The 25,848-nt window shown below is 41.5% G+C and overlaps 1 protein-coding gene across 1 annotated transcript in view; it reads left to right on the top strand.

Moving 5' to 3' along the window:
* Positions 1-982: 982 nt before the first annotated feature.
* The window catches only part of CDK7 (cyclin dependent kinase 7), a 51,699-nt gene continuing 26,833 nt past the window's right edge, over positions 983-25,848 (top strand). The window contains exons 1-6 of the mRNA XM_023207904.3: positions 983-1,501; positions 1,855-1,914; positions 18,591-18,624; positions 20,750-20,817; positions 21,594-21,662; positions 25,179-25,289. Coding sequence (XP_023063672.1) covers positions 1,436-1,501; positions 1,855-1,914; positions 18,591-18,624; positions 20,750-20,817; positions 21,594-21,662; positions 25,179-25,289 — 408 coding nt within the window. The 5' untranslated portion in view covers positions 983-1,435. The remainder of the gene's footprint in view (positions 1,502-1,854; positions 1,915-18,590; positions 18,625-20,749; positions 20,818-21,593; positions 21,663-25,178; positions 25,290-25,848) is intronic.

Here is a 25,848-nt window from a genome sequence, read left to right as displayed (position 1 = left end):
GTAATCCCAGCTAATCGGGAAGCTGAGGCAGGAGAATCGCTTGAACCCGGGAGGCAGAGGTTGCAGTGAGCTCAGATTGCGCCAGTGTACTCCAGCCTGAGCAACAGAGCGAGACTCTGTCTCAAAAAAAAAAAGAAAGAAAAAAGAAAAAGGTGTGGGGGGGGCCTGATGGTGCGGGGGAACATTTCCATGTTGACAGCTGCTCTGGCTCAGAACCTTGTAATTATCCGTTAGTAGAGCCATCTGGATTACTGCAATAGTTCTCTAATAGACCTTTCTTTTCCTTGTCCCTCAAAATCTGTAATAGTCTCCCATCAGAGTGTACCTTTTAAAAGTGAGTCAGGTCATATCACTTGTCTGCTCCAATCCCTCCAGTGGGTTTTTAGTGATGCCTTTCTTATACCACCCTATTAAAAACCTCCATCCCTGCCCCTGCCCTGATTTGTTATCCTTTATCTGCTTTATTATCTCTATAGCACTTATCACCTACATATCATGACACATATTTGACTTGTTTTTTATCTGCTCCCATTGGAAGGGAGGGATCTTTCTTCCCTGCTGTTATCTCAGATTCTACAATGGTGCTTGGCACATAGAAAACACTCAATATCAGCAGCGTAAGAGAGGGAAAAATGAAAAAGGAAAAGCACTCAATATATATTTTTGAATAAATGAATTAGTGTGCTTGTTATGACAATTTATGATAAGGGGTTGGGTACTCATCACTGCTAACAGTTAATTGAGCATTGTCTCAATTAATTGAGTTAATGTCTAAGCTTTCTGCATGTTTCATTTAATACCCACAACCACCTGTGATGTAGTTCATTATTTTTTCCATTTTACCCAGTAGAAAACTGAGGACTAGAAGTCGATTCCCACAGCACGTTTCAGTAGAGTTGGATTTTGTTTCCCTGGGCCTGCCTCTTCATAAAGGGACTGGACTAAGAATACTCTTGACCAGCCCTTAAGAACTTGGCACTCGTCTCAGTAATCTGAGATAGCAGGGTTTGGCGTCCATAGCAACCGTGGCGACAGGACGCGCTCGAGCGAGAACCAAAAAACGAGAACAGGTACAAGGCCAAACCTTCTACATTCACAGACACCTACCAAACCCCGAACATGGAACACCAAATTAGAACGCTGACTAGTGCCTGGTAATGTAGAAAATACCCAAGTTAAAACGGTAACAGAGTGACACAGCAACCGTTGAAGATGCTCCACTTCAGGCACCCACAGATGTCACGTGACGGGTGGGGAACGCCCACCGCCCTGGCCTAGCGCAGCTTCCTCCGCCCACCACGGAAGTGGGGCGGGGATACTAACGCTGCGGACCCGGGTGGACGGAAGTGGCTGTTGGAGGCTTTAAAGTAGCTTTAAATTCGTGCTGTCCTGGGAGTTCGCCCCTTTCGGCTGGAGTCGGGCTTTGCGGCGCCGGATGGCTCTGGACGTGAAGTCTCGGGCAAAGCGTTATGAGAAGCTGGACTTCCTTGGGGAGGGACAGGTGAGGCTCATCTGGAGGGACGGGGAAGGCCCCGAGCGGACAGACTCGCGCCGCCTCCACCTTTGCCGGTTTTCCCGTGGAGGCCAGAGGTCTGGCTTGGCTGCTCATTCTCTTTGGGGGAAACCTCCCAGACGCACTTGCTGCCCCTTCTTTACATCCTGGGGGTGAATCCCTGAGCGGCCTCTCCTTGCTGAAGAGTAGCCTAGAGCTGGACGGAGACTGACCCGCCACGTTTCCAGCCGCCGCGAGTCCGCTCAGGAACTCTGGGCTCTCTGCTTCGCGAAATGTAAAAATGCAAAAAGGCAAACACAAAAACTCCCATAAACTTACGTTATTCCTATTTTTCTTTCTAGTTTGCCACGGTTTACAAGGCCAGAGATAAGAATACCAACCAAATTGTCGCCATTAAGAAAGTGAGTTACCTCTTTATGTCGTGATTCTTCAAGTCTCCTTGAAGATGTCTGTATTATGAATTGACTGATAGCCATTTTATTAGTCTTGACCATACTCTGATAATGAGTTACTCATGTCATGTTCAGAGACAAAATAATTAGTGCTTTGTGTTCCCAAACGGAACTCTAGGGTTGAACCCGTTTTAATTTCTATTGAAATGAAGAAGCTGTATGTTATTTTCACTGCGTAAACTCATATGTTGGGGGCAAGTGTGCCCATCTTTTCGTTCTTCAGAGCTATTTGATACCGTGATCTTTCCAGGTCACTGTTTCTGCCTCACCTGTATCCACTCAGTGTGTCGTATCTGTATTTTCTGTGTACAGATTTACCATGAACGACTTTCGCTAGCATTAACAACATTGATGTTAAGTTTAAAATGAGTTCAGTAGCTTCTTATATTCATTCAAAAGACTTGGGTCGGCTCGCCACGGTGGCTCACGCCTGAAATCCCAGCACTTTGGAAGGCCGAGGTGGGCGGATCACTTGAGGTCAAGAGATGGAGACCATCCTGGCCAACATGGTGAAACCCTGTCTCTACTAAAAATACCAAAATTAGCAGGGCGTGGTGGCGCGCTCCTGTAGTCCCAGCTACTCCGGAGGCTGAGGCAGGAGAATCGCTGGAAGCTGGGAGGTGGAGGTTGCATTGTGCCGAGAGGCGCCACTGTGCTCCAGCCTCGTGAGGGAGCGAGACTCCATCTTAAAAAATAAAAAATAAATAAAAAGACTTGGGTCATAATTACATAACTCACGTTCACCTACATTGTTTCATTTAACCTTCAAAACAATCTGTAAAGTGGTGAAAAGTAATCCTATTTTATACTTGAGGTACCTGAGGCTGAGAGATTAGGTGATTTGTCAAGATCACACAGCTAGTAATTGCTGAAGCTAGGATTTAAATCCAGGTGTCCTGATGTTGCTTTTGTTAGCGTTGCTACTTTGAATTTGCTTCTCCTCCTTCAAAAACCCTAACTCCTTGGAAGTCATTCATATTTAACATTAATTCTCCCCTTTTTTGGTCATCTTCCAGCCTCCAGGCACTCTCTTGCATTCATTTAAAACCTGACTCTTCTTCTCAATTATTCTTGCCATTATAATAATAATAATAATAATAATAATATTATAATAATAATAATATTATTATTATTATTATTATTATTATTATTGAGACGGAGTTTCGCTCTTGTCGCCCAGGCTGGAGTGCAACGGTGCGATCTCGGCTCACTGCAACCTCTGCCTCCCGGGTTCAAGGGCTTCTCCTGTCTCAACCTCTCGAGTAGCTGGGACTACAGGCACTTGCCACCATGCCCGGCTAATTTTTATATTTTTAGTAGAGACAGGGTTTCGCCATGTCTGCCAGGCTGGTCTCTAACTCCTGACCTCAGTTGATCCACCCACCTCGGCCTTCCAAAGTGCTGGGATTACAGGTGTGAGCCACCGTGCCTGGCCTTTTTTTTTTTTTTTTTTTTTTCCACTTTTTTACTTTTGTCATGGCCTAGTTTATGTTTTATGATTCACCACTACAGCCTCTCCCTTGTGAAACCCTTAATTCAGAAGAATCTTTCGTCCTCTTTCTTTTGTGGTGGTGGGGTGGTGGGGGGAGGGCTCTCTCTGTCTCCCAGGTGGAAGTGTTGGAGTTCAGTGGCACAGCCATAGCTCACTGCAGCCACGAACTCCTAGACTAAAGTAACCCTCCCACCCCAGCCTTCAAGGTAGCTGGAACTAAGGACACATGTCACCAAGCCTGGCTTAGTCATCTTTTTAATTCTGTCTCTGGTTCACTATATCATAGCCACACTGACTTTTCTGTCCCTGTACAAATTAAATTCATTCCAGTCCCAGAATCACAGGGTCATTGCGTTTGGTCTGGCTTCTTGGTTGGTATATTTTCCCTCTAGAACATGGCATGGCTGATTCCTTATCCAGATTTCACTCAAATGTCTCCTCCATAGAGGCCTTCTTTGTTCATTCCAGCTAAAACAGATATGCCTCCCTCCTTCCCTGTGCTTTGCTATATTTCTGTCATCGATGTGGCATTTGTCGAAATTTGAAATCCTTATCTGTGAGTTTATTGTCTGTTTAATTCCATTCACACTGTACTTAGGTCTATGGCTAGTGCATTTGTAGACACTATTAAAAATGTATTAGCCTTTCGGCTGGGCGCGGTGGCTCATGTTTGTAATACCAGCACTTTGGGAACTCAAGGCAGGCAGACCACCTGAGGTCAGGAGTTCGAGACCAGCCTGGTCAACATGGTGAAACCCGTCTCTACTAAAATGCAAAAATTAGCTAGGCATGGTACCCCTGCTAGTCTCCTGGCCTCAAGTGATTGTCCTGCCTAGGCCTCCCTAATTGCTGAGATTACACCTGTGAGTCACTATACCTGGCCTATTTCTTGAGGTGTTTTTTTCCCCTAGTTTTAGACGTTGTATATACTTTCTACTATGAACATTGAGGATTTGGTGTTGTAGACCTTATTCCAACATTCATAATTTCTACTCCCATTCATTTGCTACCATGTGTTTAATTTTATAAAAAGGGAAGGAATCATTAAATAAGCTACTCTGTACTCATTCACCTGTTGTGTCTTGGACTTTAGAAATACTGATTATCTCACCCTTTTAAAAAGATTATGTGGAATTTGTTTCCCAATTTATTTAACCAATCCCCTATTGATGGCCTTTTGGGTTATATCTTATTTTTCAGTGTGTGTCTCAAATCTGTGTATCTCAAAACAATATGTAGTATTGCATACTTTTTTTTCCTTTTTCTTTTTTATTTTTGAGACAGCAACTTGCTGTGTGTTTCCCTGGCTGGAATGTAGTGGCACAATCATAACTCACTGAAGCCTTGACCTCTTGGTCTCAAGCATTCTGTCTGCCTCAGCCTCCCAACCAGCTAGGAGTACAGGTGCATGCCACCATGCCCCACTAAATTTTTCCTTTTTTTGTGAAGACAGGGTCTCACTATATTGACTAGGCTGGTCTTCAACTCCTGGGCTCAAGTGATCCTTCTACCTTAGTCTCCCAGTGCTGAGATTACAGGTGTGAGCCACTGTACTCAGCCAGTATTGCATACTTTAAGCTATATAGGTATATTTGGTATATTCTTCTGCACCTTGTTTATTTTTATTTTTATTTATTTATTTTTTGAGATGAGGTCCTGCTCTGTCACACAGGCTGGAATGCAGTAGCGTGATCTTGGCTCACTGCAACCTCCACCTCCCAGGCTCAAGCAGATCTCCTGCCACAGCCTCTCAACTGCTGACCTCAGGTGATCCGCCCACCTTGGCCTCCCAAAGTTCTGGGATTACAGGCATGAGCCACTACACCCAGCCTGCAACTTGTTATTCTGAGTCAACATTATTTCCGAAATCCTCTGTATCATATGATACATGTAGATCCAATTGATTCATGCTCATTTATTGTTTCCATTATGTGTCTACACTGAAATTTTCTATCCAAACTCTCGTTGATAAACATTTAGGCTGCTTTTTAATGTTTTCCTCTAATACATTCCTTCTCTGGGTAGTCATCTGTGAGTCATCTTGTATGCTGGTTTGAGTTTCTCTAGAGAATGTATCTGTAATTGAAACAAATTATGAATTGTTGCTTCAGAGTATCACAACCATCAGCTTCACCAGATATGGTCAAATTGTTCTCCAGAATGATTGGACCAGTTCACTGTCCCACCACATTCTCAACATCATTTTCATTGTCAGACTTTAAAACATTTGTCAATTACATAGATTGAAAATGATATGTACTTATTGTTTCAATTAACATTTCTCTGATTACTGGTAAAGTTCATCATCTTTTCTTACACTTACTGGCTTCTTAGATTTTCTCCTGTTTTTCTGTTGGATTACTTACTTTTATTTGTCCTATTGATTTATTGGACTTATTCATACTTTTTGTTTTTTTAATAGAGACAAGGTTTCACTTTGTTGTCCACACTTGTGTCAAACTCCTGGCCTTAACCAATCCTCCAGCATCAGCCTCCCAAAGAACTGGAATTACAGGTGTGAGCCACAGCAACCAGCCAGAATTCTTTTATGTTCTGGATATTGATCCTTTGTCAGAAATATACATTGCATATATCATCTCCCAGTCTTTGGCAAGACTTAGTTTATTGTATCTTTGAGGTACTGAAAGTTAAAATTTTAATATGATTGAATTTGTTAATTTTTTTCAAACTTTCAAAGGCTTCCTTTTTATGTGCTTTCCTGTTTCTGGATTACAAAGAATTTTCCTGTATTTTCTTCTAAAATGTTTTAAATGTTGATTTTAATACTTAGATCTTTTTTGTCAACAAGTTTTTTCTTTGTTGTATGATGTGAGGATCCAGTATTTTTTCTTTTTTTTTTTTTTTTTCAATAGAGATAGGGTCTTTCTGTGTTGGCCAGGCTGGTCTTGAATTCCTGGCTTCAAGCCATCCTCCTGCCTCAGCCTCCCAAAGTGCTTGGATTACAGGCATGAGCCACTGTTCCTGGCTAAGATTGAGTATTTTTTCTCCAGTTGTCCCAGTGCCATTAATAGTCTGTCATTTTCCCAATGAGTTGTAATGCCAAATTCCCCATACCCTTGCCATACCAAGTTCCGGTATTGGAACTTGGGTCCAATTTCTGGGCACACTATTCTGTTCCAGTGGTGGGTTTACTTTTTGTTTTGTTTTGTTTTTCCCATTGCTGCTGAAATACTACAGTGTCTTTAATAAGTCTTAAAATCTGTTAACTCCCATACACCTCGTTTTTCTTCTTCAGAATCGTTTTGGCTACTCTATGAGACAATTGGGAAATCTGAATCAGGAAAATTTGAATAGGAACTAGATATTAGATGTTACTGTAGCATTATTGTTAATTTTGTTAGGTGTCAAAATGGCATAGTTATGTAAGAATGTCCATATTTTAGAGATGCTTACCTAAGTATATTGGAGTGAAATGACGTGAAGTCTGGGGTTTTAAAATATTTTAGCCAACAAAAAGAGGAGGTTGGATGAATGAAGTAAGTGTGGCAAAATATTGGTCACTGTTGGATCTGGGTGATGGAGTAGAGGGCTTTATGAAATTACTCTATTTTTTATTATGTGTGGAAAATGTAAGAATTTAAAAATCCACTGTTCTTAGCTCCTTCCTTTTCTTTCTTTCTCTTTTTTTTTTTTTGAGACAAGAGTCGCCCTCTGTTGCCAGGCTGGAGTGCAATGGTGCAATCTTGGTTCTCTGCAACCTCTGCCTCCCAGGTTCAAGCAATTCTCCTGCCTTAGCCGTCCGAGTAGCTGGGATTACAGACACGTGCCACCATGCCCAGCTAATTTTTTTGTATTTTTAGTAGAGACAGGGTTTCACCATGTTGGCCAGGATGGTCTGTATCTCCTGACCTCAAGTGATCTGCCCGCCTCGGCTTCCCAGAGTGCTTGGATTACAAGTGTGAGCCGCTGTGCCTGGCCTCTTTTTTATTTTTGAGTAGTACTCCTTGTGTGCACGTACCACATTTTCTTTATTCATTCATTTGTTTGACGGACGCATAGATTGCCTCTAAATCTTGGCTATTGTGAATAGTGCTGCAATAAACATGGGAGTTAAGATATCTCTTGGACATACCGAATCCGTTGGCATATATACATAGTAATGGAATTGCTGGATCATAGGATAGCTCTATTTTTAGTTTTTTGAGGAACCTCTAAACTGTCCTCCGTAGTAGTTACACTAATTTACATTCCCACCAACAGTGTACCTGGGGTTCCCTTTTCGCCACATCCTCACCAGGATTCATCCTTACCTTTTGGATAAAAGCCATTTAAACTTAGGTGAGATGATCTCTCATTGCAGGTTTTGTTGTTTCTGTTTTTGTTTTTGTTTTTGAGACAGTCTCACTCTGTCACCCAGGCTGGACGATCTCAGCTTACTGCAACCTCCGCCTCCCGGGTTCAAGCAATTCTTCTGCCTCAGCCTCCTGAGTAGCTGGGGTTACAGGTGCGCACCACACCACTGCACCGGCTAATTTTTGTGTTTTTAGTGGAGACATGGTTTCACCATGTTGGCCAGGCTGGTCTCAAACTCCTGACCACGTGATCCGCCTGCCTCAGCCTCCCAAAGTGCTGGGATTACAGACATAAGCCAGCGGCCCCAGCCCTCATTGTAGTTTTCATTTGCATTTTTCTGATGCTCAGTGATGTTGAGCACCTTTTCATATGCTGTTTGCCATCTGTGTGTCTTCTTTTGAGAAATTATCTATTCAGATCTTTTGCCCATTTTTAAAATGGATTATTAGATTTTTTTCATATAGAGTTGTTTGAGCTCCTTATATATTCTGGATATTAATCCCTTATCAGATGGATAGTTTGCAAATATTTTCTGTCATTCTGTGGGTTTTCTTTTCACTGTGTTGTTTCCTTTTTTCTGCAGAAGCATGTTAACTTGATGTGATCCCATTTATCCACTTTTGCATTAGTTGCCTGTGCTTGTGGGGTATTACTCAAGACCTCTGCCCAGTTCAGTGTCCTGGAGAGGTTTTCCATTGTTTTCTTTTAGTAATTTCATAGTTTGAAGTCTTCAATTTAAGTCTTTAATCCATTTTGATTTGATTTTTGTATATGATGAGAGATATGGGTCTAGTTTCATTCTTCTGCATATGGATATCCAGTTTTCCCAGCACCACTTATTTATTTTGTTTGCAGCAAAGAAGGAGTTTAATTGTCAGAGGGCCAACCAAGTGAGGAAGACAGTAGATAATTCTCAAATCTGCCTCCCTGAGAATTCGGAGGTGAGGTTTTTTTCAAGGGTAGTTTGGTAGGCAGTGGGCTAGGGAATGGGGAATGCTGATTGCTTGGGTCTTGGATAAAATCGCAGGGAGTTGAAACTGTCTTCTTGCCCTGACTCAGTGCCTGAGTAGGGGTCACAGAACCGGTTGAGTCAGTTTCTTCATATGGGCTCCTGGTCCAACCATCAAAATGCAAGGTCTGAAAGATACCCCAACTACCAGTTTTATGTTTTACGATAGTGATGTTATCTATAGGAGCAATTGTGGAGGTTACAAAATTCTTGTTATCTTTGGCTACATAACTCCTAAACAATAATTTTAACCTCGTGTAATTTTACAGAGATGCTTTTAGTCTCTGAGCAAGCAGTGGGTTAATTTTGGGAAAGGACTGTTATCATCTTTGTTTTACAGTTAAACTACACTGAATTTCTCCCATAGTTAGCATTGCCAACACTCAGGAATGAGCAAAAAGCTTGTGAGGTTAAAAGCAAAGATAGGTTCAGGCGCAGTGGCTCACGTCTGTAATCCCAGCACTTTGGGAGGCTGAGGCAGGTGGATCACCTGAGGTCGGGAGTTCCAGACCAGCCTGACCAACATGGAGAAACCCCGTCTCTACTAAAAATACAAAATTAGCCTGGTGTGGTGGCGCATGCCTGTAATTCCAGCTACTCCGGAGGATGAGGCAGGAGAATTGCTTGAACCCAGGAGGCGGAGGTTGCGGTAAGCTGAGCTTGTACCTTTGCACTCCAGCTTGGGCAATAAGAGCAAAAACTCTGTCTCAAAAAAAAAAAAAAAGCAAAGATGGAGTCAGCTATGTCAGGTTTTGCTCACTGTTGTAATTTTTGCAAAGGTAGTTTCAAAAATATGCCTCTTTGGCATGTTGATTATTGTGAGCTGTTTATCCTGAGAAACTGCAGATACAGGAGTAGGTCTGTAAAGCTGCCCTTTTTTAAGGAAAGTGTACGTTTGTAAAGGAGTATCTCTTTGACAGGGTGTCTCCTTCTCTGCACCAGGAAGAGAAGAAAGACTAAATCTCTAGAGACTATTAATGCAGAAGGCATCAACTTAAATCTGTACAGCAAACCTAACCTCTGCTTAAGGCATAGCACCATTTATTGAAGAAACTGTCTTTGCCTCATTGTATGTTGTTGGCACCATTGTTGAAAATGAGTTTGCTGTAGATGTATGGATTTTTTTCTGGGTTCCCTATTCTGTTCCACTGGTCTGTGTGTGTGTTTTAATGCCAATACCATGCTGTTTTTGTTGTTATAGCTTTGTTGTATGAAGTCGGGTAATGCGATTCCTCCCTTTTGTTCTTTTTTTCTTAGGATAACTTTGGCTATTCTGGGTCTTTGTGGTTCTACACAAATTTTAGGATTGTTTTTCCTATTTCCATGAGGAATGTCATTGGTATATTGATAGAGATTACATTGAATCTGTAGATTGCTTTAGGTTGTATGGGCATTTTAACAATATTGATTCTTCCAATCCATGAATATGAATTATCTTTCCATTTTTTTGGTGTGTTGTCTTCAGTGTCTTTCACCAATGATGGTTTTTTGTTTTGTTTTGTTTTGTTTTCCCACGACAAAGTCTCGCACTGTTGCCTAGGCTGTAGTGCAATGGTGCGATCTCAGCTCACTGCAACCTCCGCCTCCCAGGTTCATGCCATTCTCCTGCCTCAGCCTCCTGAGTAGATGGGATTACAGGCGCCCTCTACCACACCCGGCTAATTTTTTGTATTTTTAGTAGAGACGGGGTTTCACTATGTTGGCCAGACTAGTCTCGAACTCCTGACCTCGTGATCCACCCGCCTTGGCCTCCCAAAGTGCTGGGATTACAGGTGAGAGCCACCGCACCCGGCCAATAGTTTTTATTTTAGAGAACTTTCACTTAATTTGGTTAATTCCTAGATACTTAATTTTATTTGTAGCTGTTGTGAAGGGGATTAGTTTCTTGATTTCTTTTTCAGATTGTTCTATATGCCCACAGTGAACACAAAAATCAGGGTTACTGATTTTTTTTTTTTTTTGAGACAGAGTCTCGCTCTGTCACCCAGGCTGGAGTGCTGTGGCCGGATCTCAGCTCACTGCAAGCTCCACCTCCCGGGTTCATGCCATTCTCCTGCCTCAGCCTCCCGAGTAGCCTGGACTACAGGCGCCGCCACCTCGCCCGGCTAGTTTTTTTGTAGTTTTTAGTAGAGACAGGGTTTCACCGTGTTAGCCAGGAATGTCTCGATCTCCTGACCTCGTGATCCGCCCGTCTCGGCCTCCTAAAGTGCTGGGATTACAGGCTTGAGCCACCGCGCCCGGCCAGGGTTACTGATTTTTGTATGTTGATTTTTGTATGCTGCAACTTTGGTGAATTATCAGTTCTAGTCGTTTTTTTGGTGGAGTCTTTAGGTTTTCCCAAATATAAGATCATATCGTCTGCAAATAAGAAGAATTTGACTTCTTCCTTTCCAATTTGAATGCCCGTTATTTCTTTCCCTTGTCTGCTTGCTCTAGCTAGGACTTCTAGTACTATATAGAATAACAGTGGTGAAAGTGGGCATCCTTGGTGTGCTCCACCTCTTAAAGGAAATAGTTTTTCCCCATTCAGCATACTGGCTGTGGGTCTGTAGTATACGGCTTTTATTATGTTGAGGTATATTCTTTCTGTACCCAGTTTTTTTTTCAGAGTTTTTATCATGAAGTGATGTTGGATTTTATCAAATGCTTTTTCAGCATCAATTGAAATGATTATATAGTTTCTGTCCTTCATTTGTTGATATATCACGTCGATTGATTAGCATATGTTGAACCATCCTTGCATCCCCAGGATAAATCCCACTTGGTCATGATGAATGATCTTTTTATGTATTGTTGAATTCAGTTTGCTAGTATTTCTTTGAGGATTTTTACATCAATGTACATCAGGGATATTGGCCTGTAGTTTTCTTATTTTGATGTGTCTTTGTCTGATTTTGGTATCAGGGTAATACTGGCCCCATAGAATGAGTTTGGAAGTATTTACTTCTTCTCTGTTTTTTGGAATAGTTTGAGTAGTATTGGTATTAGCCCCCTCCCCTCCTCCCCTTCCCCTTCCCCTCCCTTCCCTTTTCCTTTCCCCTCTCCTTCCCCTCCCCTCCCCTACCCTCTTCTCTTTTTTTTTTTTTTCGTCTTGCTCTGTTGCCCACCCAGGCCTGGAGTGCAGTGGCGTGATCTCAGCTCATTGCAGCCTCCACCTCCTGGGTTCAAGTGATTCTCCTGCCTCAGCCTCCCAAGTTGCTCGGATTACAGGCATGCACCACCACGCCTGGATACTTTTTATATTTTTAGTAGAGATGGGGTTTCACCATGTTGCCCAGGCTGGTCTCGAACTCCTGACCTCAAGTGATCTGCCTGCCTCGGCCTCCCAAAGTGCTGGGATAACCACTGTGCCCAGCCTAGCCCTTCTTCAAATGTTTTGTAAAATTTAGCATTGAAGCCATCAGGTCTTGGGCTTTTTGCTGGGAGATTTTTTATTATAGCATCAATCTCATTACGTGTTAATGGCCTGTTTAGGTTTTCAGTTTCTTCATGGTTCAATCTTGGTAGGTTGTATGTGTCTAGGAATGTATTTATTTCTTCTAGGTTTTCCAGTTTCTTGGCGTATAGTTACTCATAGTAGCCACTAATGATCCTTTGGATTTCTGCGGTATTGGTTGTAATGTCCCCTTTTCTCACATCTGATTTTATTTATTTGCATCTTCTCTCCTTTTCTTTTAGTCTAAAGGTTGGGTAAGTTTTTTAGTGGTCAGGGTATTTATTGGGACTGGTCATGCAGGCATTTTCTGCCTAGCATGTATCAAAAATCCATACTCAAATCATGGCGGAAGGTGAAAGGGAAGCAAGGCGCTTCTTATGGTGGCAGGAGAGATTTTTTTTTTTTTTTTCTAGAGCAGGATTGGAAGTTTGTTTGTTTATTTATTTTTTGAGATGGAGTCTCACTCTGTCACCAGGCTGTAGTGCAGTGGCGTGATCTCAGCTCACTGCAAACTCCACCTCCCAGGTTCAAGTGATTCCCCTGCCTCAGCCTCCTGAGTAGCTGGGATTACAGGCGTGCACCACCACGCCCGGCTAACTTTTGTATTTTTAGTAGAGATGGGGTTTCACCATGTTGGCCAGGATGCTCTCGAACTCCTGACCTCGTTATCTCCCTGCCGCGGCCTCCCAGAGTGCTGGGGTTACAGGTATGAGCCACTGTGCCCGGAGGGAAGTTTATTAAAAAGCTTTAGAGTAGGAAAGAAACGAAAGTGCACTTGGGAGAGATCCAAGTGGGCAACTTGAAGAACATGTGTCCAATTTTGATGGTCTTTTCAAAACACCAACTTGTTATTTTGTTGATCTTTTGTATATTTTTTTGTTTCAATTTCATTTATTTCTGCTCTGATTTTTATTATTGTTTTCTAACTTTGGGATTGGTTTGCTCTTGCTTTTTTAGTTCTTTAAGATGCATCATTGTTTATTTGAAGGTTTTTTGGTTTTTTTTTTTTCGTGTAGGCAGTTATAACTATAAACTTTCCTCTGAGAACTGCTTTCTCTGTATCCCAAGGTTTTGGTATGTTGTGTTTCCATTATCATTTCTTTCAAGAAATTTTTCAATTTTCTTCTTCATCTATTCATTGACCCACTGGTCATTCAGGAGTATATTGCTTAATTTTCATGTGTTACATAGTTTCTAAAATTCCTCTTGTTACTGATTCTGGTTTTATCCCATTGTGGTCAGAAAAGATACTTGATATGATTTCAGTTTTTTGCAATGTTTTAAGACTTGTTTTGTGGCCTAACATATGGTCTGTTCTTGAGAATCATTCATTTTTGAGGAGAAGAATGTTTAATCTGCAACCATTGGATGACATTCTCTATAAATATCTATTAGGTCCATGTGGTCTGTGGTGTGGATTAAGTCCAGTGTGTCTTTGTTGATTTTCTGCATTGATCTGTCCAGTAGTGAAAGTGGGGTGTTGAAGCCTCCAGCTATTATTATATCAGGTTTGCCTCTCTCTTTAATGCTAAAAATATTTTATATATCTGAGTGCCACATTTTTGGGTGCATATATTCAATTTTTATATCCTCTTACTGAATTGACACCTTTATCATTATATAGTGACTTTGTCTGATTTTATAGTTTTTGCTTGAAATCTGTTTTATTTAATATAACTACTCCTGTTCTTTTTTGGTTTCCATTGGCAGTGAATATCTTTTTCCATCTCTTTATTTTCAGTCTGTGTGTGTCTTTATAGTTAAAGTGTTTCTTGTAGGCAACAGATCATTGGGGCTTCTTTTTTTTTTTTCTTAATCCATTCAGTCACTCTGTGCCTTTTGATTGAAGAGTTTAGCCCATTTATAGTCAATGAGATTATTGATAAGTAAGAACTTTTATTCCTACCATTTTGTTGTTTGTTTTCTGGTTGTTTTGTGGTCTTTTCTTCCTTCTTTCCTTCCTTCCTGTCTTCCTAGTAGTAAAGGTGATTTTCTCTGGTGGCATGTTTTAATTTCTTAATTTTTATTTTTTGTGTATCTATTGTATGTTTTTAGATTCGAGGTTACATCAGGCTTGCAAATAATATAACCCATTATTTTAAACTGATGACAACACTGATTACATAAACAAACCAACAAGCAAAAAGATAACTAATAAAAACTCTACGTTTTAACTTTGTCTCCCCACTTTGTTGTACTATGTCTTGAACAATTGTTATTGTTTTTGATTGTTTCATGTTTTTATCTTTCTGCTGGATATGAGTAGTTTACATACCGCAATTACAGTGTTATCATATTATGTGTTTTTCTGTGTACTTACTATTACCAGTGAATTTTGTACCTTCAGATGATTTCATATTGCTCATTAACGTCTTTTCTTTCTGATTGAAGAACTCCCTTTAGCATTTCTTGTAGGACAGGCCTGGTATTTATGAAATCCCTCAGCTTTTGTTTGTCTGGGAGAGTCTTTATTTCTCCTTCCTGTTTGAAGGACATTTTTGCTGAATATGCTATTCTAGGTTAAAAGTTATTTTCTTTCAGCACTTTAAATATATTCTGACACTCTCTCCTATCCTGTAAAGTTTCTACCGAAAAGTCTGCTGCCAGACATATTGGGGTCTCCATTATATGTTGTTTCTTTTCTCTTCTTACTGCTTTTAGGATTCTTTTTTTCTTTTCTTTTTCCTTTTTTTTGGAGACAGAGTTTCGCTCTTGTTGCCCAGGCTGGAGTGCAATCTCGCCACAACCTCCTCCTACTCCGAGTTCAAGCAATTTTCCTGCCTCAGCCTTCCCGAGTAGCTGGGATTACAGGCATGTGCCACCACGCCCGGCTAATTTTGTACTTTTAATAGAGACGGGGTTTCTCCGTGTTGGTCAGGCTGGTCTCGAGTTCTTGACCTCAGGTGACCCACCCTCCTCAGCCTCCCAAAGTGCTGAATTACAGGCGTGAGCCACCGTGCCTGGCCTAGGATACTTTCTTATTCCTTGACTTTGAGAGTTTATTAAATGTGTTGAGGTAGTCTTCTTTGGGTTAAACCTGCTTGGTATTCTGCAGCCTTTTTTTTTTTTTTTTGGAGATGGAGTCTCATTTTTCTTGCCCAGTCTGGAATGCAGTGGCACAGTCTTGGCTCACTGCAACCTCTGCCTCCCGGGTTCAAGCAATTCTCCTGCCTTAGCCTCCTGAGTAGCTGGGATTACCAGTGTGAGCCACCATCCCCGGCCCCATGTTCCATAACTTTATTGTACTTGAATATTGGTACCTATTTCTGCGTTTGGGAAGTTTCCTGTTATCCCTTTGAATTAACTTTCTACCTTGCCTCTCCCTCTATACCTCCTTTTTAAGGCCAAAAACACTTAGATTTGCCCTTTTGAGCCTGTTTTCTAGATCTTGTAGGTATGCCTCATTTCTTTTTTATTTTTTTTTTCTTTTGTCTCCTCTGTTTTCAAATATCTTGTTTTTAAGCTTGTTAATTCTGCCTTCTGCTTTATCAGTTCTGCTATTAAAAGGCTGATGCGGTTGGACACAGTAGCTCATGCATGTAATCCCAGCACTTTGGGAGACCGAGGTGGGTGGATGACTTGAGCTCAAGAGTTTGAGACCAGCCTGGGCGACATGGTGAAACCCCATCTCTACAGAATATAGAAAAATTAGCTTGACATGGTGGTTTGTGCCTGTGGTCCCAGCTTCTTGGGGGGTCTGAGGGGAGAGGATGGCTTTAGCCTGGGAGACGGAGGTTGCAGTGAGCCGAGATTGCACCACTGCACTCCAGCTTGGGTAACAAGAGTGACAGAGCAAGACTCTGTTTCAAAAAAGGGGGAAAAAAAGGGTTGGGCATGGTGGCTGACACCAGTAATCCCAGCACTTTGGGAGGCTGAGACGGGTGGATCACTTTAGGTCAGGAGTTCGAGACTAGCCTGAACATGGTGAAGCCTCGTCTCTACTAAAAATACACAACTAGCTGGGTGTGGTGGTGCATGCCTGTAATTCCAGCTACTTGGGAGGCTTAGGCAGGAGAATTGCTTGAACCCAGGAGGCAGAGGTTGCAGTGAGCTGAGATTGTGCCATTGCACTCTAGCCTGGGCAACAAGAGCAAAACTCCATCGCCAAAAAACAAAGACTGATGCATTCTTGAGTATGTCAGTTGCATCTTTCCACTCCAGAATTTCTGCTTAATTCTTTTTAATTATTTCAAGTATTTGTTGAACTTACCTGATAGGATTCTGAATTCCTTCTCTGTGTTATCTTGAATTTCTTTCAGTTTTCTGAAAACAGCTATTTCGAATTCTCTAACTGAAAGGTCACATATCTTTCTCTGCAGGATTGACCCCTAGTGCCTAATTTAGTTCATTTGGTGAGGGTATGTATTCCGGGCTGGCCTTAATGCCTGTGAGTGTTCATTGCCATCTGTACATTGAAGAGTCAGGTATTTATTATAGTCTTCACAGTCTGGACTTGTTTGTACCATTCTTATTGGAAGGTATTCCAAGTATTCAAAGGGAATAGTGTTGCGGTATATGTCTTTGGTCACTGTAACCATATCTGCATTAGGGGGTACCCCAAACCCAGTAATGCTGTAGTTTTTCTAGACTCATAGAGGTACCATCTTGGTGGTCTTGGATAAGGTCCAGAATTCTCTGTATTACCAGACTCTGTATTACCATTCTTTCTTCCCCTTTCCTCAGGTGGAGGAGTTGCTCCTATGTCCACCAGCACCACAGGCCCATGGGGGAGGGGGTATTGCCAGGGTACCACCAATGTTCACTTAAGGCCCAGGACTCCTCAGTCAGCTTATGCTGCATGCTGCCAGGCCTGGGACTCACCTTCAGGGTAGTGGGTTCCCCTCTGTTCCAGGGGTAGGTCCAGAAATGCCATCCAAGAGCCAAGGCCTGGATTCATGGACCCCAATAGCCCACCTGGTACTCTTCCCCAGTGCGCTAAGCTGGTCCCTAAGCTGCAAGACAGAATCCCCTTTACTGTTCCCTCTCCTTTTCTCAAACAGAAGTCTCTCCTGATAGCCACTACAGCTGTGAATATGCTGTGTCATACCTGAAGCCAATATGTCTCTGAGTTTCACCTGAGGCCCATGGTGAGGCCCTGGTTACCACTGCTGATTATTCAGGGCTCAGGGGCTCTATAGTGAGCAAGTCATGAATCCTAAATAGACTACTTTAAATAAGAAATTCTGTGTTGTTTTTTTGTTTGTTAGAAGTAGGATCTCCGGTTCTGTTGCCCAGACTGGAGTGCAGTGATGCAAATATAGCTCACTGCAGCCTCGAACTCCTGGGCTCAAGCAATCCTTCTACTTCAGCCTCCCAAGTAGATGGGACTACAGGCACATGTCACCGTGCCCCAATAACTTTTTAAATTTTTCTGTAGTGACGGAGTCTTGCTTTGTTGCCCAGACTGATCTTTAACTCCTATACTCAAGCGATCCTCCTACCCAGGCCTCCCAAAATACTGAGATTACAAGCATGAGCCACCTGTATGTTTGTTTGTTTGTTTGTTTGAGACAGTCTCTCTCTGTTGCCTAGGCTGGAGTACAGCAGTGTGATCATGGCTCACTGTAGCCTGGGCTCAAGCAGTCCTCCTGCCTCAGTCTCCTGAGTACTTGGGACTATAGGTGTGTGCCACCACTCCTGGCTAATTTTTAAAAATGTTTATTAGTCACAAGGTCTTGCTATGTTGCCCAGGCTGGTCTTAAACTCCTGGGATCAAGTGATCCTTCCACCTTGGCCCATCAAAGTGTTGGGATTTACAAGTGTGAGCCACCATGCCCTGCCAGTCTTTTATTGATTGCTGACATTTTTTTAAAAAAACAGAGAATGTTCTTTACCCAGGTAATTTATTTTGTGTAAGACTAAACCTGTTAATGTAATTTGTTATGCTTATTCAGAGTAACAACATTTTAACCATCACAGTTTGTAATTTTGGTTTTTGAAAAATGTGGTGTCTAAGAGCATATTATTGGGCTTATTACCAACTATACAGCATGTTATTTTCTGTGTCTTTCCCTCCAAGTAGACTAACTTGAAGTTACATATTTATTTTTAATCAGAGTACCCTTAGTTATTTAGTTCACATTGAACCTTGAAAAGGTAAAATAGATTTTTCTTAATTTTATTATTTGAATGTGTAGTTCGGAAACTTAAGGGACAAGGGTAGGTGTTTGATTCTCTCTTATATTGTTAATTTTTTCTTTCCGATCATGATTCCTACTCTCTTTTTGCCTGCTAGGTACATATCGGTTGCTAATTGTGTTTTTGCTGTGGTGAAGTATTTGAAATGTTTACATATTATTCGTTGATTCTAAATAATTTAACACGTTTTTAATATATTTGGTTATATTTGGTTTTTTTTTTCCCCTCTCTACCAGATCAAACTTGGACATAGATCAGAAGCTAAAGATGGTAAGTATTTCATGTAATCTGACAGATAAGAAAAGTTTTATCCTTTTTTTTTTGTTTTTTTAAAAAACAGGGTCTTGCTCTGTCACCCAGGCTGGAGTACAGAGACACAATCATAGCTCACTGCAGCCTCAAATTTCTGTACTCAAGCAATTCTACCACCTCAGCCTCCTGAGTAGCTAGGGCTATAAACATATGCCACCACTTGTGGTTAATGTTTTAGTTTTTGTAAAGGTGGGATCTGGCTGTGTTACTCAGGCTTCTCTCAAACTCCTGGCCTCAAGCTATCCTCCCACCTCGGCCTCCCAAAGTGCTGAAATTACAGGCTTGAGCCACCATGCCCAGCATAAAGTTTTCATTCTCACTGAAGAAACTAGCAAAGTATTAATTAATAAGAGTTAGCAATGGTTCTGGATAGAGTTACTGCGGGGTCCCCGAAGAGTAAAGATAGACTGAGGATAGAGAAGGAGTATGTGGTGATTTTTACCAATTGGATGTTCAGAAAAACATTCCAAATCACCCACATAAATGGAAGGCAGCAAGCTTAATTAGTTTGTCTTTCTGTCTTCATTATGGTTTTACGTGTTATAAGCCATTGTTTTTTCTGTTTCTGAGTTTCTAATTACTTTGAAAATTCAGGATACATTTTCATGAAAGTACATAAAGCTAACTATGGAATAGATATATGGGGAAAAGATTTCATTAAACTTTCTTCCAAAGTCTTATTTATTAGGAGTCATCATAAAATAGCTCTTATAAAAGAGACCCATTGTCTGTGTAAGTGTCAATACTATATCTTATTTTTATTTTATTTATTTATTTTTGAGACAGTGCTATGCTCTGTTGCCCAGGCTGGAGTGCAGTGGTGCGATCTCAGCTCACTGCAACCTCCGCCTCCCAGGTTCAAGCCATTCTCCTGCCTCAGCTTCCTGAGTAGCTAGGATTACGGGTGCATGCCATAACGCCCACCCAATTTTTTGTATTTTTAGTAGAGATGGGGTTTCACCATGTTGGCCAGGCTGGTCTCGATCTACTGGCCTCAAGTGATCTGCCCACCTAGGCCTCCCAAAGTGCTGGAATTATGAGCCACCACACCTGGCCTATATCTTATTTTTAATTTTGAAATCTGTCATTTGTATTGGAAAATATACTATCTTATTACTAGTTTGCTTTTAGCACAAACAATATGCCACTAACATTTGTAGGGCAAGAGTAGGGAAGCTTATCACCTATATGCTGCACACTTAGTCTAGTGGTCTTCAGATCCTGATATCCTATAGATAAAGTGAAATTTTTTTCACCATTTGTCATAATCTTTGTTAAGCTATTTTTTTAAAAAAAAGCAATATAAGCCTGGTGCAGTGGCTCACACCTATAATCCCAGCACTTTGGGAGGGTGAGGCGGGTGGATCGCCTGAGCTCAGGAGTTCAAGACCAGACTGGCCAACATGGCAAAACCCTGTCTCTAACAAAAGTAAAAAAATTAGCCAGGCGTGGAGGCACGCACCTGTGGTCCCAGCTACTCGGGAGGCTGAGATGGGAGAATCACTTGAATCTGGGAGGTGGAGGCTGCAGTGAGCCGAGATCATGCCACTGCAATGTAACCTGGCTGACAGAGTGAAACCCCATCTCAAAAAAATTAATAATAAAAATAAAGCAATGTAAAAGAACAACAGATTCCACATAAAAATTGTCCAAGTAGCCCTTATTTTTGTGTGGAATGTTCACTATTTTCTGAGGTGACTCACCTTTCTTTAAAAATATGTGTTTGTGGCCGGGCACAGTGGCTCACACCTGTAATCCTAGCACTTTGGGAGGCCAAGGCGGGTGGATCACAAGGTCAGGAGTTCAAGACCAGCCTGACCAACAAGGTGAAACCCTGTCTCTACTAAAAATACAAAGATTAGCTGGGCATGGTGGCGCATGTCTGTAATCCCAGCTACTCAGGAGGCTGAGGCAGGAGAATTGCTCGAACCTGGGAAGTGGAGGTTGCAGTAAGCTGAGATCACGTCACTGCACTCCAGCCTGGACAACAAAGCGAGACTCCATCTCAAAAAAAAAAAAAAAATGTGTTTTTAAGGTTTGAGATTTCAGAATTACTCACATTTTGCTTTGCCTTTTTATATAGGTATAAATAGAACAGCCTTAAGAGAGATAAAATTATTACAGGAGCTCAGTCATCCAAATATAATTGGTGTGAGTATGATCAAAACTGTTACTGGGATTTGGGACTCTGCCTTTTCTTAATATAATGGATGTTGATTAAAGGCTCAGCAAGATGACTTGTTCTAGATGAGCCTTACAGAAGCTTAAAGGAAATACATTTCCTATCCCAGTTGTTTTCGTATGCATTGTCTTTAAAACTATACCACTGATTAAATAAATGAAATATTGACATGTAGGCTAATTTTGTCAAAAATAATTTTGAAGTCTAGGGAGCTCTAGCATATAGTGGCTGAGAGTGTGAACCTGAATTCAAAACCTTTCTTTCTGCCTGTGTGAGACCTTGAGTGTGTTTACTCACAACTCCCCGGAGTCCCTGCCTCATAGGGTAGTTGTGAGACTAGCCAATTTTATCTGGAATAGTGCCTGCCATAGAAAATGTATTCATTCATTCATTGATAGCCGCTGTTATTTAGAGGATTTCTTAAGAATCACATTTGGGACTTTTCTTTTAAATTGGAGACTGGAATGAGGTTTTCACTGGTTAATTTCTTAATTATAACTCCAAATATTTGGGGAAAGAGGTTGGGTATTTTTTTAAGTAAAATTTAATATTTTTGTGCTTCAAAATACTAATTCCTTTAGTACTGTCCAAAAAAGGAAAATGTCAAATTTAATCAAATGATTTCAGCTTTATAGGGAATTACCAACAGTTTAAATGCTTTTCAAATTTTAAAAAATTGCCTCAGTTGCTATCATACTGTCAGGTATTAAATAGTGAATCACATTTTAATTTTTTTACTTTGCAGCTCCTTGATGCTTTTGGACATAAATCTAATATTAGCCTTGTCTTTGATTTTATGGAAACTGATCTAGAGGTAAGATTAAGATTCCTGGAGAAATTCCTTTGTCCCAGTTTATTAAACAAGAACCTAAATATTTGTTTTCTATGTAAGAAGATACTGCTAGTAAAAGGAAAAAAAAAGCTTAATTTTGTTGAAATTTGGATATACTCTGAGTCAAAAGGATCTCTTAAGTTATTTTCTTCTAATCATTTAATGATATTCCCAGTGTTACATACAAAGATTTGGATTTCATTGGCCTTTCTGCCTTCCAGGTTCCCATAGCTAGTTGACATCATTTTTGGAGAAATGAGCATTAGACCTATAAGATTTTTTTTTTTTTTTTTTTTTTTTTTTTGAGATGGAGTCTCACTCCATCCTGGAGTGCAATGGCATGATCTCAGCTCGCTGCAGCCTTCACCTCCTGGGTTCAAGTGATTCTCTCACTTCAGCCTCCCAAGTAGCTAGGATTATAGGTGCCAGCATGCCTGGCTAATTTTTATATTTTAAGTAGAGATGGGGTTTCACCATGTTGGCCAGGCTAGTCTTGAACTCCTGACCTCAAGTGATCCGCCCTCCTTAGCCTCCCAAAGTGCTAGGATTACAGGCATGAGTCACCATGCCCAGCCAAGGTATAAGAATTTTAAGTTTATTTCCGGACAGGTGCAGTGACTCACGCCTGTACTCTGAGCACTTTGAGAGGCCAAGGCAAGAGGATTGCTTAAGCCCAGGAGTTCAAGACCAGCCTGGACCACATAGTGAGATCCTGTCTCTACTTTAAAAATTATATTAAAAAATAAAGAAGCTTATTTCCATGTAACCAGAGTAATGTCATTCTTTTGAAAGCCAAGTTTGTTTTGGTTTTTATTTTTTGTTTTTGAGACAGAGTTTTACCCTGTTACCTAGGCTGGTGTGCAGTGGCGTGATCTCAACTCACTGCAACCTCTGCCTCCCAGGTTCAAGCAATTCAGCTGCCTCAGCCTCCCGAGTAGCTGGGGTTACAGGTGCCTGCCACCATGCCTGGATAATTTTTGTATTTTTAATAGAGACAGGGTTTCGCCATGTTGACCAGGCTGGTCTTGAACTCCTGACCTCAGGTGATCTGCCTGCCTCAGCCTCCCAAAGTGCTGGGATTACAGGCGTGAGCCACCTCGCATGACTGGAACAGCTGGAATTCTTTTTTCTTTCTTTCTTTCTTTTTTGGGGGACGGAGTCTCGCTCTGTTGCCATGGCACGATCTCAGCTCACTGCCATCTCCACCTCCTGTGTTCAAGCGATTCTTCTGCCTCAGCCTCCCGAGTAGCTGGGATTACAGGTGCTTGCCACCATGCCTGGATAATTTTTGTGTTTTTAGTAGATACAGAATTTCACCATATTGGCCAGGCTGATCTTGAACTCCTGACCTCATGATCCACCTGCCTCAGCCTCCCAAAGTGCTGGGATTACAGGCATGAGCCACCATGCCCAGCCCCAACAGCTGGAATTCTTATACATTGCTGGTGAGAAAGCAGTGAAATGATAAAGCCACTTTGGAAACAGCTTGGCAATTTCTTGTACAATTAAATACACACCAGCCAAATTAAAGCAAAAAAAGATTTCACACAACACATTATCAGAAAGTAATAGGAACACACTAAATGCTCAGACTGTTGGTGATTGAGTCCATAGCCTATTGTGATAGGTCCTTCCAGCATCAATACCACTAGTATTGTGATCTATAATAGCATCACTAATATTGTGATTGATAATACTAATCAATAATCTTGTGATCTAGCAATACCTCTGCTAGGTATTTATCTAAAAGAAAGAGGCCGGGCACAGTGGCTCACACCTGTAATCCCAGCACTTTGGGAGGCTGAGGCAGGCAGATCGCCAGAGGTCAAGAGTTTGAGACCAACCCATCCAGCATAGCGAAACTCCATCTCTACTAAAAATACAAAAAAAAAATTAGCAGGCCGGGCGTGGTGGCTCAAGCCTGTAATCCCAGCACTTTGGGAGGCCGAGACGGGCGGATCACGAGGTCAGGAGATCGAGACCATCCTGGCTAACACGGTGAAACCCCGTGTTAAAATACAAAAAACTAGCTGGGCGAGGTGGCGGGCGCCTGTAGTCCCAGCTATTCGGGAGGCTGAGGCAGGAGAATGGCGTAAACCCGGGAGGCGGAGCTTGCAGTGAGCTGAGATCCGGCCACTGCACTCCAGCCTGGGCGACAGAGTGAGACTCCGTCTCAAAAAAAAAAAAAAAAAAAAACTAGCTGGGCGTGGTGGCGGGTGCCTGTAATCCCAGGTACTTGGGAGGCTGAGGCAGGAGAATCAATTGAACCTGGGAGGTGGAGGTTGCAGTGAGCCGAGATTGTGCCACTGCACTCCATCCTGGGTGACAGAGTGAGACTCCCATCTCAAAAAGAAAAAAAGCCAGAATTCAGTTGGTACACAGATGTTGGGCTTTATTAATAATTGTCAAAACTGGAACAATCCAAACATTCCTCATTCTGACTGTACAAACAAACTGAAATACTACTCAGGTATAGAAACAAACTATTGATAACTGCAACAACATAGATGAATCTGAAATGCATTATGCTAAGTGAAAGAAGCCAGGCTAAAAAGACTATGTATTGAATCATTTCATTTATATGATATTCTGGAAAAGGCAAAGAAACCAGAAACCAGATCAGCAGTTATGGGAACTTTGGGGTAAAGGAAAGGAGTAAGTACAGAGGGGCCTCAGGGAATTTTGGGAGGTTACGGAACTATGCTTTGATTATAGTGGTGGTTACATGACTGGATGCATTTGTCAAAACTCATGGAACTATACACTAAAATGGATATGCTTTACCTTAAATCTGATTTTAAAAAAAGAAAAGGGGAACTTTTAGTTCCTAACTGATAAATCTAGAAATAAACTGACATTAGGCACAGCTCACAAATAATGCCATCAAAACTCAGTCTTACACTTTAACTCAGCTCTGTTTTCTTCTCTATTGCCTTCTTCATGTGTACAGTTCTCAATATGGTGTTCCAGATACTTCTAGGTATATGTTTGTAGAGTTTAATAATACCAGAGGAATGAAAGTGCTTTCTTTTCTTTGATTCTAGCACACTTGTCTTATATCCCTGAACCAGTCACTTGGCCAGGAGACTGCAGTGTGATAATGGGGATGCCTGGGTCATGTGCCTACCTCTGGAGGCCTTAGGTTGGCTCAGTCCTACCTTAACCATGTGGACTAAGCTGAGAAGAGATGGCTTCCCAAAGGAACACTAAATGCTATTGTTAGAAGCATTTAGAAGACGCAAGCAAAAACAACAGGTGTTTGCTACTTTCATGCGAAAGCAGTAGAGGACAAAGTACTGCTTTCTTTCCAAACCAGAAATGCTCTCCGTACCCATCTAACTCTGGAGATTCTGACAGTGCTTCCTGAGGAAACTTAGATAACCTCTCTTGAGAGTCTCCTGTATTGATACTTATGTTTTAAGTCTATAAATTGTTTTATGTGGTAGAGTTTATTTGAAATAATAAAGGGTACCTGTATATTGTATACTTGCTTTACAGGTTATAATAAAGGATAATAGTCTTGTGCTGACACCATCACACATCAAAGCCTACATGTTGATGACTCTTCAAGGATTAGAATATTTACATCAACATTGGATCCTACATAGGGTAAGGTTTTTAATATTGCTTCTTTATAGCAGTCAAGTTTTATAGAGCCAATTTAGTACATAATGGTCTGAACATGTAAATTGTTTAACAATATGAATTTATAGCTGACCGTTTTATCCCATCTTTTTCCTATATATTGTTCCCTTCAGTTGTTCCAGCAATTGGTGCTGTGAGGACTCCATATTACTTTGTGAAATTTAGAACTGGAAGAGATCCAGTCCCTCATTTTTCTTTTTTTTGAGATGGAATCTTGTTCTGTCACCCAGGCTGTAGTGTCGTGGCACCATCTTGGTTCACTGCAAGCTCCATCTCCTGGATTCACGCCATTCTCCTGCCTCAGCCTCCCAAGTAGCTGGGACCACAGGCGTCCACCACCATGCCCAGCTAATTTTTTGTATTTTTTTAGTAGAGATGGGGTTTCACTGTGTTAGGCAGGATGGTCTCAATCTCCTGACCTCGTGATCTGCCCGCCTCGGCCTCCCAAAGTGCTGGGATTACAGGCGTGAGCCACCGTGCCCAGCCCCCTCATTTCTTTTTTCTTTTCTTTTTTTTTTTTTTT

This window comes from Piliocolobus tephrosceles, chromosome 4, assembly GCF_002776525.5.
Source record: "Piliocolobus tephrosceles isolate RC106 chromosome 4, ASM277652v3, whole genome shotgun sequence".
Classification (NCBI taxonomy): domain Eukaryota; kingdom Metazoa; phylum Chordata; class Mammalia; order Primates; family Cercopithecidae; genus Piliocolobus; species Piliocolobus tephrosceles.
Note: the sequence above shows the minus strand (reverse complement) of the source record. Positions and strands in the feature narration are given on the sequence as shown.